Below are 15,513 nucleotides of genomic sequence, written 5' to 3' on the forward strand. Positions count from 1 at the left end.
GCCCATGTAGGCAGCTGGGGCAGCGGGAGCCACTGACACCACGGCCTTCAGGGCTGGTCACTGTGTTTTGATAACACTGTTTGGGGTTTGGCTCCTGGCTGTTGGTCTGTGGCCAGTTTGAACTTGCTCACAACTTTTATAAGGGTGTGATGAGGTGCTGCGAGTACTGGCAGCTACAGAAAGCAAGTGCCCAGTGGTGCATATGGCTCCTGGCTGCTCTGCACAATGAGAGCAGAAGCACCGGGGCCAGCCAGCACGGCTACAGCTGTGCAGCCCGGGCAGGGGGACTCTGCAGCCGGCAGCTCTGAGCTCCTCCACACAGTGATCAGCCATAGCATCTTCTCATCAAGCACCTCTGCAGCAGCTGAGCGCATCAGTGCTATCCTGCAGCAGGAAGAGCTGGGGGACCGAAAGTCCCCACTGCTGTTCGTCCAGCTCAATGAGCTGCTCAGCACCGCGGCAGGCCCGGCATGGAGAGAGACAGCTAGGTAGGCAGCGGGAAGTGGGCAGGGCCTGGTGGCAGACTGGGAGCAAGAGGGAAAGCCTGTAAGTGTTCTGCCTTGGGGGGTGCCCCAGGGGCGCCCTGCGCTGTGGGAGCGCTCAGTTTGCTTTGCCGCCTCCACTGGCAGCACCATGCCTTCCAGGAAACCCTTCTTCCTGAATCGGAGTGACTCATTTCATGTGAAAGCTTTTACCCCCTGTGAGGGCATGGTGTCAGGCTGGGTGCAAATGGTCACGCTGTCTTCTAACAGCATTCATGTATTCTCTTAGTTCTGCTTCTGCATTCACTGCCTCTCCAAGTCCATGGCAGCACGCCAGCGGTGGGAGTGCTTTGCTGTCTGGCTGGGCAGAACCGAAAGCACAGCGCTGTGGGAAAGGGGCAAAGACATCACGGGAAAGCTGATCGGAAGGATGCGCTCTGCGGGACACTTGCGTAAGAGGCGGAGCCTGCGTGCAGTGTGAGCAGCGAGCAGCTCTGGGCAGCTCTTAGGGCGGGGGGTGCATCCTTCCCACAGACCGCTGGTTGGAAAGGAGGCGCAGCGCTCACCTCAGGGAGCTGGGGCACTGCAGGTGTGAGAGGCCTGTGGCCGTCATCCCAGAGCATGTGCCTCGAGGCCCTGGGAGATTGTTTGGTTTCTTTTCCAGAGCAAGCAAGAGCAGCCTGTAAAAAAGGCTTGGCCAGGAGGCAGCACCCCCACTGTGGAGCTGGGCTGCAGTGGGAATGGAGAAGTGGAGCCTGAAAATGGCTCAGATGATCAGGGCAGCAGGAGTCAGAAGCAGCCTGGGGGCAGAGCCAAGTGCCAGGAGGACACTTGGTGGAGCATGAGGAGGGTGATGGGATCCTGGGCAGGGGCACAGCAGAGCTGGGCTGTGTGGGAGATTGGTAATCACAGCCTGAACCTCTGATTAATCAGCTGAGGCAAGTATGGGGTCAGCTGTGGGAGCACAGGTGAGAGTGATGTAGCTGTGCTCCCGGAAGGGGTGGAGCTCGACTCCATCCCCTCTGAGACCTCATTGAAGGGCTGACTCCCACTGAGGCAGCATCTCTTGGAGATCGCTCACCAGTGAGGACTGCCCCAGCTTCTTCAGCCAAGGCACCACCACTGGTGAGTTTTCCTTTGCTTATTCCTTCTGTACATTTGTTACCATCTGTATATTAACAACCAATACACGGGCCCATCGCAGTTCTGGTGTGGGGCAGGAGCACGGTTGGAAAATGCCACCTCACTATGCTGCCCCTGGTGATGCTTGAAGGGACACGGAAATACGTGCTGGCAGTCCCCACACAGCAGTGGGCCTGCCACAGAGGCCTGCAGGTCTGGAGCCATGTGCCCGACCCTCCTCTCCCAATGCAGCTGTGTCCGAGGCAATGCCCTGAGGCCTGGCAGTGGGCTGCACTGGGCACTGCCCTGAGGAGAGGCCAGCCCTGCCCTGTGGGTGCTGCTGGGCACGCTTGCCCCATGCTGCATGCCAGTGGATGAAGGGAAGCTCCGTGTGTGCTGCTCTGTAAGGATGTGTCACAGCCTGACTGTGGCAAACTGCTCCAAACACTTCTGACTGCCAGCAAGCACTGCTGCCCACAGGGCTGGGTGGAGTCCCTCCAGCCAGGGGCGCAGAGTGAGGTGTGGGGCGGCAGGGCCCTGTGCCCAAGTCAAGCTTAGGGAGCTGCGCTCCTGCTGGTGAACACAGGACACCAGAGCAGACATTCCCTGCTCCTGATTGGGCTTCTTTTCCTTGGTGTATGGGAGATTGGTAATCACAGCCTGAACCTCTGATTAATCAGCTGAGGCGAGTATGGGGTCAGCTGTGGGAGCACAGGTGAGAGTGATGGAGCTGTGCTCCTGGAAGGGGTGGAGCTCGACTCCATCCCCTCTGAGACCTCATTGAAGGGCTGACTGCCACAGAGGCATAATCTCTTGGAGATCGCTCACCAGTTAGGACTGCCCCAGCTTCTTCAGCCAAGGCACCACCACTGGTGAGTTTTCCTTTGCTTATTCCTTCTGTACATTTGTTACCGTCTGTATATTAACAACCAATACACTTGGGCAGGTGGATTAAATTTGAGGAGAAGGTGGAAGATGGAGGGGAGCGCTGGAGCATACCCCACGTTCCAGCACTCCGCCTGCACAGCCTCTTTGAGCTGAGGACATGCCTGCAGGAGGGGACGGTGCTGCTGGATCTGGGTGCCCACAGTTTCAAGGAAATAATCGGTACGTGGGTAACGCAGAGAAATGGGATGGGATGCTCCTGGGGCAGGAGCCAGCCCACCAGGAGATCACTAGATAAAGCAGTGATCAGAGAGTACCTGGATCCACCAGCAAAGAGGGCCTTCCCCAGCAGAGCCCCATGGCTGGGCAGAGCTGGGTCTCAGCACTGCCCCATGTTGCAGAGAAAGCAGTCTGTGCGCAGCCTGAGGTGTGGGAGCCTGAGCTGCAGGACTGCCTGGCAGATTTGCTGCTCCGCCAGCCGCTGCACCGAACCACCGTGTCCCCACTGCGTGTGCTCACAGAGCTCAGCCTTACTCCCTGCAGAGGTATGCCTGGCACCACGGCAGAAGCTGGCAAGCTGCTGCTGCCCCGGGATGTGTACTGTGCTCATCTTTTTCTTGCGTGTGTATTTTGCTGCTTGCTCTTTCTCTTTGCAGGGAAGGCCAGATCCTGCCCTGAGCCCACAACCCACTTCTCAGAAACACCTCTCAAGGAGCAGGTAGGGTGGGAGGAACTGGGTAGACTGATCAGGTCTCTGTGGGAAAAACAGTTTTCCCAAGAAATGCATCAGTTTCTTGGTCTCAGGCCCTAAATGAGATGCATCTGTCCACAGATGGCAGAGAAAGGTTTTACAGGTCAGGACCTGTGCCTGTCACTGCAGGACACAGCCTCCCTGACAGGTTCTCACTGGGGGAGGCAGAGAGTCCCCTCAGGCTGCAGGGCCCAGAGGAGGTGGGGGGGGGGGCGGGGGGGTCGTGGTGTAGGTGATGAGGCTGGAAACTGGAGTTTGGTCTCAGCTGGCCATCCCACATGGACCTGACTTTTCATGTCCTTTCAGCTGAGAAACCAATTTAAGAAGAAGCTCCTGCCAGGGGCTGAAGTAGCCAGTGTTCTTGTTGGGGAAGTCGACTTCCTGAAGAAGCCGTTTCCTGTCTTCATTCGCTTAAGAGAGGCCGTGACCCTTGGCTCACTGACTGAAGTTGCCTTCCCCAGCAGGTAACTGGAACAGCCAGTGGCTTTCTAGCCCACTCTGCTGTCAGGGTCCCTGTTCCTTTGGCATCCCTTAAGCTCTGTGCCTTGGAGCACAGAACAGCCATAAGGACCCAGCACCAGTAGAAAGACCTTACCTGGTAAAAGCAAAGTAGAAGACACCCAAAGGCATGTACAGATCCTACACACAACCCCAGAACCTCTACTTATTGCCTCTCCTCTTGCATCCTGCAGCACCTCAGGAGCACTCAGAGCATTGCAGTGGGGATGCTCTGAGAGCAGTGTCACCACTGTCAGGCAGCCTTGGGGCAGAGACACAGTGCTGCCCCTACACAGGCTCTGCATTCACCCTCCTCCCTAGGGGCCTCTGAATGCACTCTACTTACTCTCTGGGAGCATCAGTGATCAAGGCTGGAAAGGGATGTAGATTTCTAGGACCCTCTCTCTCTTGCCAAGCTGCCCCGTGGGAGTGCTTTCCAGAGCTCTTGTCCAGGGTGAGGAACAAGAACAGATGTTTTTCCTTGGTATCATTTGAAGCTGTAACAAGAAAACCTGTGTGTCACACTGAAGTGGGGACTTCCTTAGGAAGCACCCTGAGGAAGGGTAGGGGTCAGGATGGACATTGCCACCTCCTGGTCACTCAGGCCAGAGCGCCCGCAATGAGCATGCACAGAGCAGAACATTCACTTCCTGCACTCTCCTCAATGGAAAATGTATGGCTTTGGGGTTGAGGCAGATCCACGTGAGGTCTTGCTGAGTGTCTTTATTTGGCTGACAGCAACCGCTTTTCATGTGTTTTCTGAATGGCCTGAAACTGGATGGAAGGAGAGCTTGTCCCTGCCCAGCTCCATGCCCTGAGTGCCATTCCCCTTTGCCTGCTACTCCGAGGTACAGTCAGAATTTTGGGGCTATCTCCCACTCAGATCCATCTCTTGGATATTAACCATCTAGTTTTCCCCTAGTCCTGATGCATGTACATTGGTCATTCCAAAAGTGATGCCTCCTATTTATTTCCATGGAAACTACAGCAGATATAAAGTGTACAGTAACACAGCTTGATAGAGCAAATTCTCAGCTACAGAACACTATTTCCCAACACAGTCACCACCACTAGCCAATTTGTGCAGATTAACACACCCCCTATATACTTAGGAGACTGCCTGCAGAGCACCTGGCACCATAGCGCCTGCCCTCAAAAGGAGCTCCCTGAGATAAGCTGCTGGTGCTGCAGTGTTCATGGGTTGCTGTCTTGTCTGCAGGTTTCTTTTCATTCTACTGGGTCCCCAAGCCAAAGCGAAAGCCTACCATGAGATTGGAAGGGCTATGGCCACACTGCTGACAGATGAGGTGAGCCTAACACAGCACCTGTCCTGAGCATACAGCAGCAGAATGGGGCCTGAGCTGAAGACACAAAGGCTCTTCTTCTCTGCAGGCTGCAGCAGAGGTGGCCAAGAACAGGGTGGGCTGGTAGCCTTTCTGGCCCAGGATAAAAAAAAAAAAAAAAAAGAAAACAACAAAGAATGCGGGTAGTTATGAGGTCTGAGCACATCCATTGGCAATGGGCTGGATGGGTGCCTTCCTTAGTGATGTCTACATACTGGGAGAAAGGCTCTGATTAGCTGAGTGCAAGGGTTTGTGGCTAATCCACTGCGTCTCACCACAGCTCTTCCAAAGGATTGCCTGGCAGGCTAAGCACCAAGAAGACCTTATTGCAGGGCTTGATGAGTTTTTGGATGAACTGGCTGTGCTTCCTCCTGGAAAATGGGACCCCAGTGACCGAATTCCTCCACCGCGTTGCCTGTCATCCCCAGACAAGAGGTATCCTGGGGGGAGGGCACTCACAGCCTTTGCTGTGTGGAGGGTCCCAGCTGGAGACCTCTGCTGCAAGTCTGTGGTGTTGAAATCACAGAATCATAGAACGGTTTGGGTTGGAAGGCACCTTTAGGAGATCTGGGTCTCAATGGGGATGAAGCTATCTAGGAACCAGCCTTTGTCAGTGAAGCATTCCTGGCCAAGCCCCTTCGCAGGTGCTGTTAGTTCTGCAGTCCCACTTGGCTCTTGCCAGTGAGGGAGTGGCAAAACCATCCCATGCAGTGTTCAAGCAAGAGCTGCTGGGAATGCAGGGCCTCAGCACCTCCCAGCAGGATACCTCCTGCTCTGCCCAGCTCCTCTTCCATAACTGGTCTGTATGGGGTTGATTCAGGGGCTGGCCTGCCAGCTGGTGCAAATATCTTGTCCTCATCCCACCCCACCTCATTGCCCGGGAATACAGAAGATCTCTCCAGCCCTGTCCCCTTTCCATCCTCCCTGTCCTCTGATAGCATCTCCTTGATGCACTGATGTCCCATGGGCTCTCGTCTGCAGCCTACCTGATCATGCTCCCCTGGCTCTGCCTCAGGATCTCCATGCACCTGCGGGAGCGGAAATCTCACTGCAATGGGAACAGAACTGCTGCCAAAGACAGGCCTAGCCCAGCCCACCTGCATACCAGTGAGGAGCTGGAGAGGACAGGAAGGTCAGTGCATGCAGATGGGTGATGGAGCGGGGTGAGGCCTGGCCTGCTACATCAATCCTGGCTCCACTGGGCAGACCACTACTGCCAGGGCCACCACCTCCAACCAGCACTGGCCAATGATTCCAAGGGGGGACTCTGCTCTCTGGTTGGTGGCCATGGCCAGCTGGAGGGTGCTCAGAGCCCCGCTGCCTCTTCTCCTCTCTGGGCTGCTGCAGGCTCTTTGGGGGGTTGATCCGAGACATCCGAAGGAAGGCGCGTTGGTACCGCAGTGATTTCTCTGATGCCATGCACATCCAGTGCCTCTCAGCAGTTCTCTACATCTACCTGGCGACAATCACCAATGCCATCACCTTTGGGGGCATGCTGGGGGATGCAACGGCCAACATGCAGGTCAGTGTGACTTGGGGTGCTAAGCTGAATACGGACTGTGCTTCAGAACAGTGGGGCATGTGGGGTTTGCCAGCACATGTAAGGGCAGGGCTGCCAGGGAGTGCCACGTGGAGCTCTCTGCTCATGCACTGCTCACCCAGGCTGCAGGGTCTCCTGCAGCATTGCTCTCCATTGGCAGTCCCAGAGCACTGGCTGAGCCTGAGCAACTGTAGTGCTCAAAACCTTCCCAGCTGCCCAGGGCCCCGGTGCCCAGCTAGGACCCTGCACTCTGTTCTGCAGGGGGCTGAAGGAAGGTGGCTGCCCTGAGAATGACCTGCAGGCACAGGCAGGGCTGGCTGTGTGCTGGGGTGCCAAGCGAACCCCTCAGCAGGCTACGGGGGGCTGTGGCCCCTGGTGTAGCCCTGCTTGTGCAGCTCTATGCCTGGGCGATGTCAGGACCTGGGCCCAACGTTGGGCTGGTTTTGGTGACAGCTCAAGTGTGGAGTGCTGAGATGACTTCTGGAGCAGTGGCTGGCCTCTCAGACATCTCTCAGACTCCTTCCACCCTTCTTCAGTTTGACATACTGACATCACCTTTGGTTGGAGTGATGTCACCTGTAGTCAGGGTGACAGGTCCTGCAGCTGCAGCCCCAGGCTGCCTGTTTCACCTTGCTGTGGCTACAGTTCTGAGCGCTTGGAACAGAGCAAGGACCTGCATGTTCTCCCTGAGCAGAATCACCTCACCCCTGTAGCCAGTGCCAGGCCCACATGCCCTCTGTCCCCCTCCTCCTGCCTGTGGGTCTGTCTCCCTGGCACCTGTCCTTCTACTGGCTTCATCAGGCTGGCAGCACCTAAGCACTGTCCCCCTGGCCCCACTGCACACCTGGTCCTGCCATCCCATCCCTCTGCATTGCAGGGTGTGCTGGAGAGCTTCCTGGGCACCGCCTTCACTGGCTCCATCTTCTGCCTCTTCTCTGGCCAACCCCTGACCATCCTGAGCAGCACAGGCCCAGTTCTGGTCTTTGAGCGTCTCCTCTTCTCCTTCAGCGAGTAAGAACCGTGTGAGGGCATCTCCCCACGTGGCAGCCACCAGCTGCACCATCCCTGGGCTGAGCATGGGCTGCCTTCACATGGCTGAGTGCCATAGTGAGGGCCTGGGCCACTCTCCCCACTAGGGACTATGGTCTGGACTACCTGGAGTTTCGCCTTTGGATTGGGCTCTGGGTGGCCTTTTTTGGCTTGGTTTTGGTGGCCACTGAAGCAAGTCACCTGGTGCAGTACTTCACCCGCTTCACTGAGGAAGGCTTCTGTGCCCTCATAAGTCTGATCTTCATCTATGACTCTCTAAAGAAGATGCTGAGCCTGGCAGAAGCCTTCCCCATCAACTGGCACTACCGGGCTGATGATGTGACCTTGTACAGCTGCACCTGCAACTTGTCAGGCCCAGGTGAGTGTAAGCTGTCTGCCACAGCTCCTGCCCACGTACTCAGAGTGGCCCCTGGGCCGAGTCCTTGCACAGTGCTGGCAAACAGAGTGCCGTGCTGTGTTCACGGGGCTGTGCCTTCACAGAGATAAAGCCCCAGCATGGCAGCCTCGGTATTACCTGCTGAGCATTTGCCTCCACACTTCTCTCAGAGTGGCACAGGGGAGATGAAGGATGTGAGCATGGCAGGAGGTGGTGGTCCCAGGTTCCACAGGAGCTAAATGTGGCCACAAGGAGCACCACGGCCCCTGAGAAGGATGAGGGATGTCTAGCTCAAGGATGCCTCACAGTCAGAGAGGAAGGGGACTGCTCAATCCTACCCTTGCCTGCCCAAATGTATTGGCACCTGGTACTCCCCCATGGCCCTGGGCACCTTGGGGACACCTTGCTTAGGTGCAGGCATAAGAGTGAGCAGTCAGCTGCGTGGAAATGCCACCTCGTCCTGCCCCTGTACTGGTCGAAGCCAGACCTTTTCCAATGGGATACAGGAACTACCCTCCTGCCACTACCTGCCACACACCAGGGACTTCTGCTGAGCCTCTTTATGCTGTGGGGCCAGTGCCAGGACAGGTTCACCATCTATATCCCTGGTCACGTGGGATGGCACCCCCTGACAAGCACAGCCCAGCTCCCAGTGCCTGGTTCAGGCATCCAGTCTGTCACTTGTGCCCCCAGGTGTACCATCTCCCCTGCCTGTGACCCCAGGTCCGATTGCTCCCAAAGGTTTGTCCCTTTTTGGGAGTGGCGCTGCCTGTCCCCCTCTACTCTCTCCCCTCTGCTTCCTGGCTCAGGCAAGGAAAGAAATCTGCAGCATCCTGGGGCTGTGCTCTCGGAGCCCTGACATGCTGGGATCTGGGTGAGCTGCAGTTCAGCTCCTGCAGCTTGGGGCCAGAGCATGTGGGGCACAGCAGAGCAGACCGTGCAGCACAACAGACTTTCTGTGTAGTCTACAATCTGGTCTATAATTCAGAGGGTGTTTCATAGGGTCTGAACAAGATGTGTCTCTGCTTCCATGGTGATCACCATGTCTGCAGGGCCACTGGGGCAGTGGAGCCATGGCACTGCACGGCTGAAGCACCAGTGCTAGGCAGAGCTTCCTGCTGCTGTTGACTGTTAGTGTGCTGATGCTTCAACCAAGCCCTTTCCAAGCCTTTATGACCCCAAAGGCACAACTTTGGGCTGGAAAATACCACCCTGAAGGACTGAAGTTCAGCCAACCTTAGGATTGCTGGAAATGGGCTGTAGGATTTGCTGAATAAGGATTATTTTAGCACGGCAGCAAGGAGACAACAGTGAAGAACTGTGAAGGATGTGAAGAAGCCTTGCAAGGTCTGTGAGGAGCTGGGCCAGGGATGCATCCTGGAAACCTTGACTCTGGTGCTCCCAGGCATCAGCCGTGGCCTGGTGCTGTCCAGAGCATCCAGCTGCAAGCCAGGCTCTCCCCCTGCTTGGTGTCATTCACATGGCTCAGGAGTTCCACATGGCCCCACCTGGATAGCCAAGCCAGCTCGGGACTCCTGGGAGTATTTTGGGGTCAAGAGTACTGGCTTCTTGGTGCCCAGCTCTGCAGCCCCGTGGCTCCTGGGGCACTGACTCCCTCCATTACCTTGCAGGCAACGCCTCAGCAAGCAACAGCACGCTGTCTCCTCCAGCTACAGCCCTGCAGCAGGTACAGACCCTTCTCCTGGGAGGGGACGCAGAGCACCAGGCTACTCACACTCGCCCTTTGGCTCCAGTGCCGCATCCCTGGCTCTTTTCCCCCCCTTACACCCTTCCCACATCCTCACAGCCTTCTGCAGCCTTGGCCACACTGAGCAGGGCCCAGTGCCTGAGCCGAGGAGGCCACCTCCTGGGGACCAGCTGCCACTATGTGCCAGACATTGCCCTTCTGTCCTTCCTCCTATTTGGAGGCACCTTCCTCTGCTGCACCATGCTCAAGCACTTCAAGAGCAGCCGCTACTTCCCCACAGGGGTGAGTGCCCCCCAGCTGCCTGGCTGGGGCTGACCCTGGGGTGTTTCTGGGGCCGTGTGGGTGATCCCTCTGCCACAGCTGCCTGGGAACGGTCCCTGGCCAGTGTGGGTGAAAACCTCCCTGTCTGTGGCACTGCAGCTTCGGAAGCTGGTGAGTGACTTCTCCATCATCCTGGCTATCCTCATCTTCTGTGCCGTCGATGCAGCCCTTGGCCTGGAGACCCCCAAGCTCCTGGTTCCCAGCGAGCTGAAGGTGACCAACAGATGGGGAGCCAGGGGCACTACCAAAGAGCATCTGGCTCAGCAGCAAGCCTTATGCTGCTTGTGTGGCTGGGCTGAGCCATCAGGGCAGGGGCTGCTGTGGCTTCCATGTGGCCTCCAGCACAGCCTGGAGAAAGGAGGATTTGTAGAACAGAGCCTTTGTTTGAACTTGCCTGCTGTTGACCAGCCTGGGCGCCTGTCACACACACTATGGGTATGTGAGGACTTGCCCTTGCTAGCAGGAGGCAGCCAGTTCATCTTCCCAGCTTGTGAACTGTCTCCAGCATTGTCTCAGCCATAGTGGAGGTCTTGGAGAAGAGAGGAGATAGCAGGCTTCCTGGCAGGGCTGGTGTCTGCCCTACATGCCCCAAATCCAGCCAGACCCAGTGCAATGCAAGGAAGGCTGGCCAGCACTCCAAGCATTGACATGCCAAGCTCACTCAGACTGGATGGCAAGCCTGGCCATGCTCAGGACTGTAGGATTTGCTGTGCAGTGCCTCCAGGAGCTTGCCTCCTCACCTCTCCCCACAAACAACCTGGCTGTGCCTGGATCTCTGGCCAGCCTCCCCCACATCCCACTGTGCTGCTAGGCTGGACATTGCAAGCTTTGCTGGTAAGCAGGCCTGCATCCTCTGCAGAACCTGCCCCGCACTGCTGCTGTCTTTGCCATCGATGTCTGAGATGGTCTGCGTGGAAACGCACCATGGACTTGTTGGCATGGCTGCCCTGCAGCCCCTCAGCCCTATGCTGCTGCCCCATTGCATACAAGGGGTTGGGCCACAGACAATCCTGTCTGTAAATGGCCTGGCCTGGTCCTGCTCATGCAGGAGCAGGAGTTGTGAGCTCAAGCCTGGACTTGGGCTCCCCACCCTGGGTGTGGAGAGGGATTGGCAGAGCAAAGGATCAGGCTCTGCCTCCTCCATGAGCTGGGCTGTAGTCCACATGTGCAGCTACCTGCTCGGGCTCTGCAATATTCCCTCTTCCACCCACGACTCAAATGCTGACCCTGCAGCTTACCCAGGTGGGCACGTGCTGTTCTAGGTGTGCCCAGCTCCCAGCACCAGCTCATGGTGCCCAGGAGTAAGCCTTGCTGCAGTGGGTGTTGTTACAGGCTGCTGGGTGTGTCATACTCCCAAGGAAGGAACATCCAAAGGCATCCATGTTGATCCAGCTTTTGTGCCCATGGGCTGGTCCCTTCACTCTGCTGCACTGCAAGCCCTGTAGGCACCTGTTGGCTGGCGTGACCTTTCTGCCTTTTGCAGCCCACAAATCCCATGAGGGGCTGGATCGTCTTCCCCTTTGGAGCCAACCCCTGGTGGATCTGCCTGGCATCTGTGGTGCCTGCCATTCTCGTTACCATCCTCATTTTCATGGACCAGCAGATCACAGCTGTCATTCTTAACCGCAAGGAGTACAAGCTGCAGGTAAGCAGGGCTCAGGGGTGGAGTGGTGCCAGCTGCAGATGTGGAGCACTGTTCTACCCTGTGTGTGAACTCCAGCCTGGGCCAGGCTGGGCAGCCAGGGAAGAGCTGGCATTGGCAGTGCCAGTGTCTTGGTGTGTTGGCTCCTGGAGAGGCATGGCCCTTGCCAGGCAGGAGGCAGTGGGACTTGCTGTGCTGGGGTTATCAGCCCTCCCACCAGCTCTGGGGATGCCCCTGAGCTTCTCTCTCCGTGGGCATCCCCACCATACCTCCATCACCCACTGCAGGAGGGGCTGTGGATAGGACTTGGTAGGGGACAGTGGGCATAGGACATTGCTGGGACAAGCCAGCTTCAGGCTGCAGACATCCTCAGGGCTGGGCGGTGTCATGGCTGATCACCAAGAAAGTGCAAATATCAGGTTGTAGGCTGGGCGTTGGGCGTTTTTGACTCCATCTGAAGGTTTATGATATTTACAAATGCTCTCAGATAGATGCAGGATGTGGCAGGGCTCCATCTGCCCAGGACATATGGTTCAGCGTGTCCCTGTGAGCTCTGGGACTTGGATGTGGCTCCACAGGGCTGAAGGGCAATGCTCACGGCATAGTCAGGCAAGATGCCACTCCCTGGCCTTGCCATGTGGCTCTTTCTTGGCTTCCTACCACATCCACCACCTGCCCTGATGGTTTGCAGTAGCCCAGGGCCTGCTGTCCTCTGTGACAGTGTCCTGTTCCCATCATGCTGGGGGGCCTCCCAGTGCTGCTGTGGCCCACGGTTCACTCCTAACCTCGATACTTCCCTCACTGCAGAAAGGGGCAGGCTTTCACCTGGACTTCCTTTGCGTCTCACTCCTGATGATCGTCACCTCTGTGATGGGCCTCCCTTGGTATGTGTCAGCCACTGTCATCTCCCTGGCACACATGGAGAGCCTCAGGAAGGAGAGCACTGCCTCAGCTCCAGGGGAGCAGCCCGAGTTCCTGGGCATCAGGTACAGCCTGAGCTCTGCCACACAGTGAGCTGCTCTGCATCCGGGCTGGAGCCCCTACTCTGGGGGACTCCTGTACCTCTCATGCCCACAGCAGTGGCACCAGGGGACAGGCTGCTGCCTATGCAGGCTGATGGGGGCTGTGGGTGCCTGGGGGAGCCTGGACACTCATACGATGCCTGCACTGCTGCCCGCAGGGAGCAGAGGCTGACCGGCCTAGTGGTCTTCATCCTGACTGGAGTCTCTGTCTTCCTGGCACCCATTCTCAAGGTATGGGAATTAGTTCCTGGTGTTGGCCTTGGGGTGTCTTTGCCTCCTTTCTGAAGTGGGCAGGGTGCACTGAAGTGGGGCAAGCAGGTGTCCCCTCTGAAGGTGATGATGTCCTTGCATCAGTTCCAATCATAGACAGGAACACATCCAGTTGTAATGCCTTTGGAGCCATAGGATGAGCAAAAATACATGAAATGAAATCGTGCTATTCCAAGTGAACTAACATTGCAGCCATATACACAGACTGGTTTTAGCTTAGGGAGTGCAAATTGCACCCTGCTGAAGCCTCACGCCGGTGTTTTGCAGTACATCCCGATGCCGGTGCTGTATGGGGTCTTTCTGCACATGGGAGTGGTGGCTCTGAACAGCATCCAGGTGAGTGGGGCTGCAGAGAGCATGCCTCTGCATTGTACTGGGATACGTGTGGGTTTTAGAGAGGAAGGGCTTCACTCAGCACCAGCTCACACCGTGCAAAATGGCTCAATGCCTGGAATTTGGACCTATGATCAGGCAGAGGGAAGAAGTGGTGTTTGGGTTGCTGGGGAGCATGAATGACTCCTGCGCTGATGGATCAGGCAGTTTGCGTGAAGCAGAGGGACCAATGGATGGCTCAGAGCAGCTCCCCACAGCTCTGATTTGTCACCTCTGCCCTACTGTTGCTAAACTCTGGGCAGGAAAAATCCAGGCTGCAGAAATATCTACCTCTTTTTTCTTTTTTTTTTTTTTTTTTTTTTTTCCCTGAACATCTGCTTGGAAAGAACTCCTCTGGGTCGGGCTGGTAGTGTGGCCATAGCCCCAGGTCCTGTAGCACTGTACAGATCAGCTCCCCTGCAATAGATCTTATGAGGAGCCCTGGCAACAGCATGAAGTGGCCTTGCGGAGGGCTTGTCCTGCTCCGGGGGCAGTCACTGGCATCCCTCTATGCTAAGAGATGGGGTGGTCACAGCAGGGAGGTGGGTGACAGCTGACTGGAATTGTGTAAGTATCCTTTCCCTGAGCCGTGTTTGACAAGCCTGCTGTCCTCTCCCTGCAGTTCACAGACCGAGTGAGGCTGCTTCTGATGCCTGCAAAGCACCAGCCAGATCACCTCTACCTCCGCCATGTGCCACTGTGCCGGGTGCATCTCTTCACCTTCATCCAGCTGCTGTGCCTGGCTGTGCTCTGGGTCATCAAGTCCACCGCAGCTGCCATTGTTTTCCCAGTGATGGTAGGATGTCTCTTGTAACCAGGCCACTGACCTGAACCCACATGGAAAGCATCACCCTGCCAGACCCCTGGCCTGAGCCCTGTGCATTGCACAGTGCTGACATGCTCTGCCCTGGCCCCAGCTGCTGGCCCTGGTGGGGATCCGGAAGGCGCTTGAGTGCATCTTCTCCCTGCATGACCTGAGCTGGCTGGACAACATTATGCCTGCATCAGCCAGTAAGGAAGCAGAAGGGAAACTGCAAAGGAAGCAGGAGGAGCAGGAAAGCTACGCTGATGAAGAGGTGGGTGATTTCCTGGGAGCTGCGCTCTTTTGCAGCTGTCCCCAAGGACTCCACAGTGCAGGGGCTGCGCCTGTCTGGGGTACGCGGCTCAGGCAGCAGTGTCTGCCTGCCTGGAGAGGCAGGAACAGCCGAAAGCCCCAGTGCAAGGTGCCAGATCCAGATGGAACGGCACCAGGGCTGCGGTGCTGGCGTCTGGGAGCAGCTATGGGAGCACGGACAGCAGCAGGGCTGGGCCGTGGGCTCAGCACACGCTGCACCGCAGCGATTCCCGGCGGCAGGCTGAGCAGCTACAGGGGCTGGATGCTCGCGGGCACGGCTGCTGGAGGGCCGCCCGGAGCAGCGCCAGCCGCATCACCCCGCACTTCTGCAGTGTGAGCCGATGCGTCGCCCGGGACGAGAGGTCAACATCTCTGTGAATTAGGGCCGCAGCTCGGACGGGGCACAAGCAGAGTTGGCCCGGCCCGGCCCTGCTGCTCGCCTCGCACCCAGCGCTGACACGAGGCTGGGCCGCCCGTCACCTCCGCGCTGCAGCGGGGTCCGAACCCGCCCCTCGCTCCGCTCTGCGCCGGGCTCCGGGCTCCAGCCCCGCTCCTGTCCCGGCCCGGATTTCGGCCTGCGGGTGCCGCGCCCGGTGTCACGGCGGTGGATCGCCAAAGTCGCGCGGATGATGACAGCTGACCGGCGTCAGAATAAACGGCGCTTTGCCCCGCACTGTTTCTCCCGGCTCTTTTGCTGGGGGAAAACCGCGCTCCGGCCGGACTCAGCCCGCACGCCGGGCACGCGCGTGGCACTGACAGAGGCCACGTGGCTGAGCGGGTGCCGTGAGGGCGGGGCGGTGGGCGGCGTGAGTGACAGCGCGCGGGGCCAATAGCGCCCTCTCTGCGGGCGGCGGGGCGGGCCGCTCGCGGCCGGGTCACCCGCATTGACAGGCAGCGCCGCGCGCCAATGAGCGCTCGAGGCGGACGGGCGGCGTCGGCTTCTGCGCTGACGGAGACCTTCAGAGGGCGGTGAGGGGGAGGGGCGGGCCCACGTCGCGGCAGGAGCCAATCGGGCAG

The 15,513-nt window shown here is 57.8% G+C and overlaps 1 protein-coding gene across 1 annotated transcript; it reads left to right on the plus strand.

The window, feature by feature from the left end:
• Positions 1-225: 225 nt before the first annotated feature.
• Positions 226-15,329, plus strand: SLC4A9 (solute carrier family 4 member 9). Its single transcript, XM_072348605.1, is given in 23 exon segments — positions 226-488; positions 2,551-2,711; positions 2,891-3,034; positions 3,146-3,207; positions 3,547-3,704; positions 4,958-5,045; positions 5,362-5,516; positions 6,097-6,213; positions 6,429-6,603; positions 7,499-7,632; positions 7,758-8,029; positions 9,679-9,734; positions 9,855-10,037; positions 10,176-10,289; positions 11,560-11,721; positions 12,526-12,704; positions 12,899-12,971; positions 13,278-13,346; positions 14,005-14,178; positions 14,300-14,544; positions 14,577-14,650; positions 14,653-14,732; positions 14,880-15,329. Coding segments are annotated over 23 exon segments (3,588 nt in total).
• The last annotated feature ends 184 nt before the right edge of the window (positions 15,330-15,513 follow it).

Source organism: Excalfactoria chinensis, chromosome 13 (genome assembly GCF_039878825.1).
Source record: "Excalfactoria chinensis isolate bCotChi1 chromosome 13, bCotChi1.hap2, whole genome shotgun sequence".
NCBI classification, from domain to species: Eukaryota; Metazoa; Chordata; class Aves; order Galliformes; family Phasianidae; genus Excalfactoria; species Excalfactoria chinensis.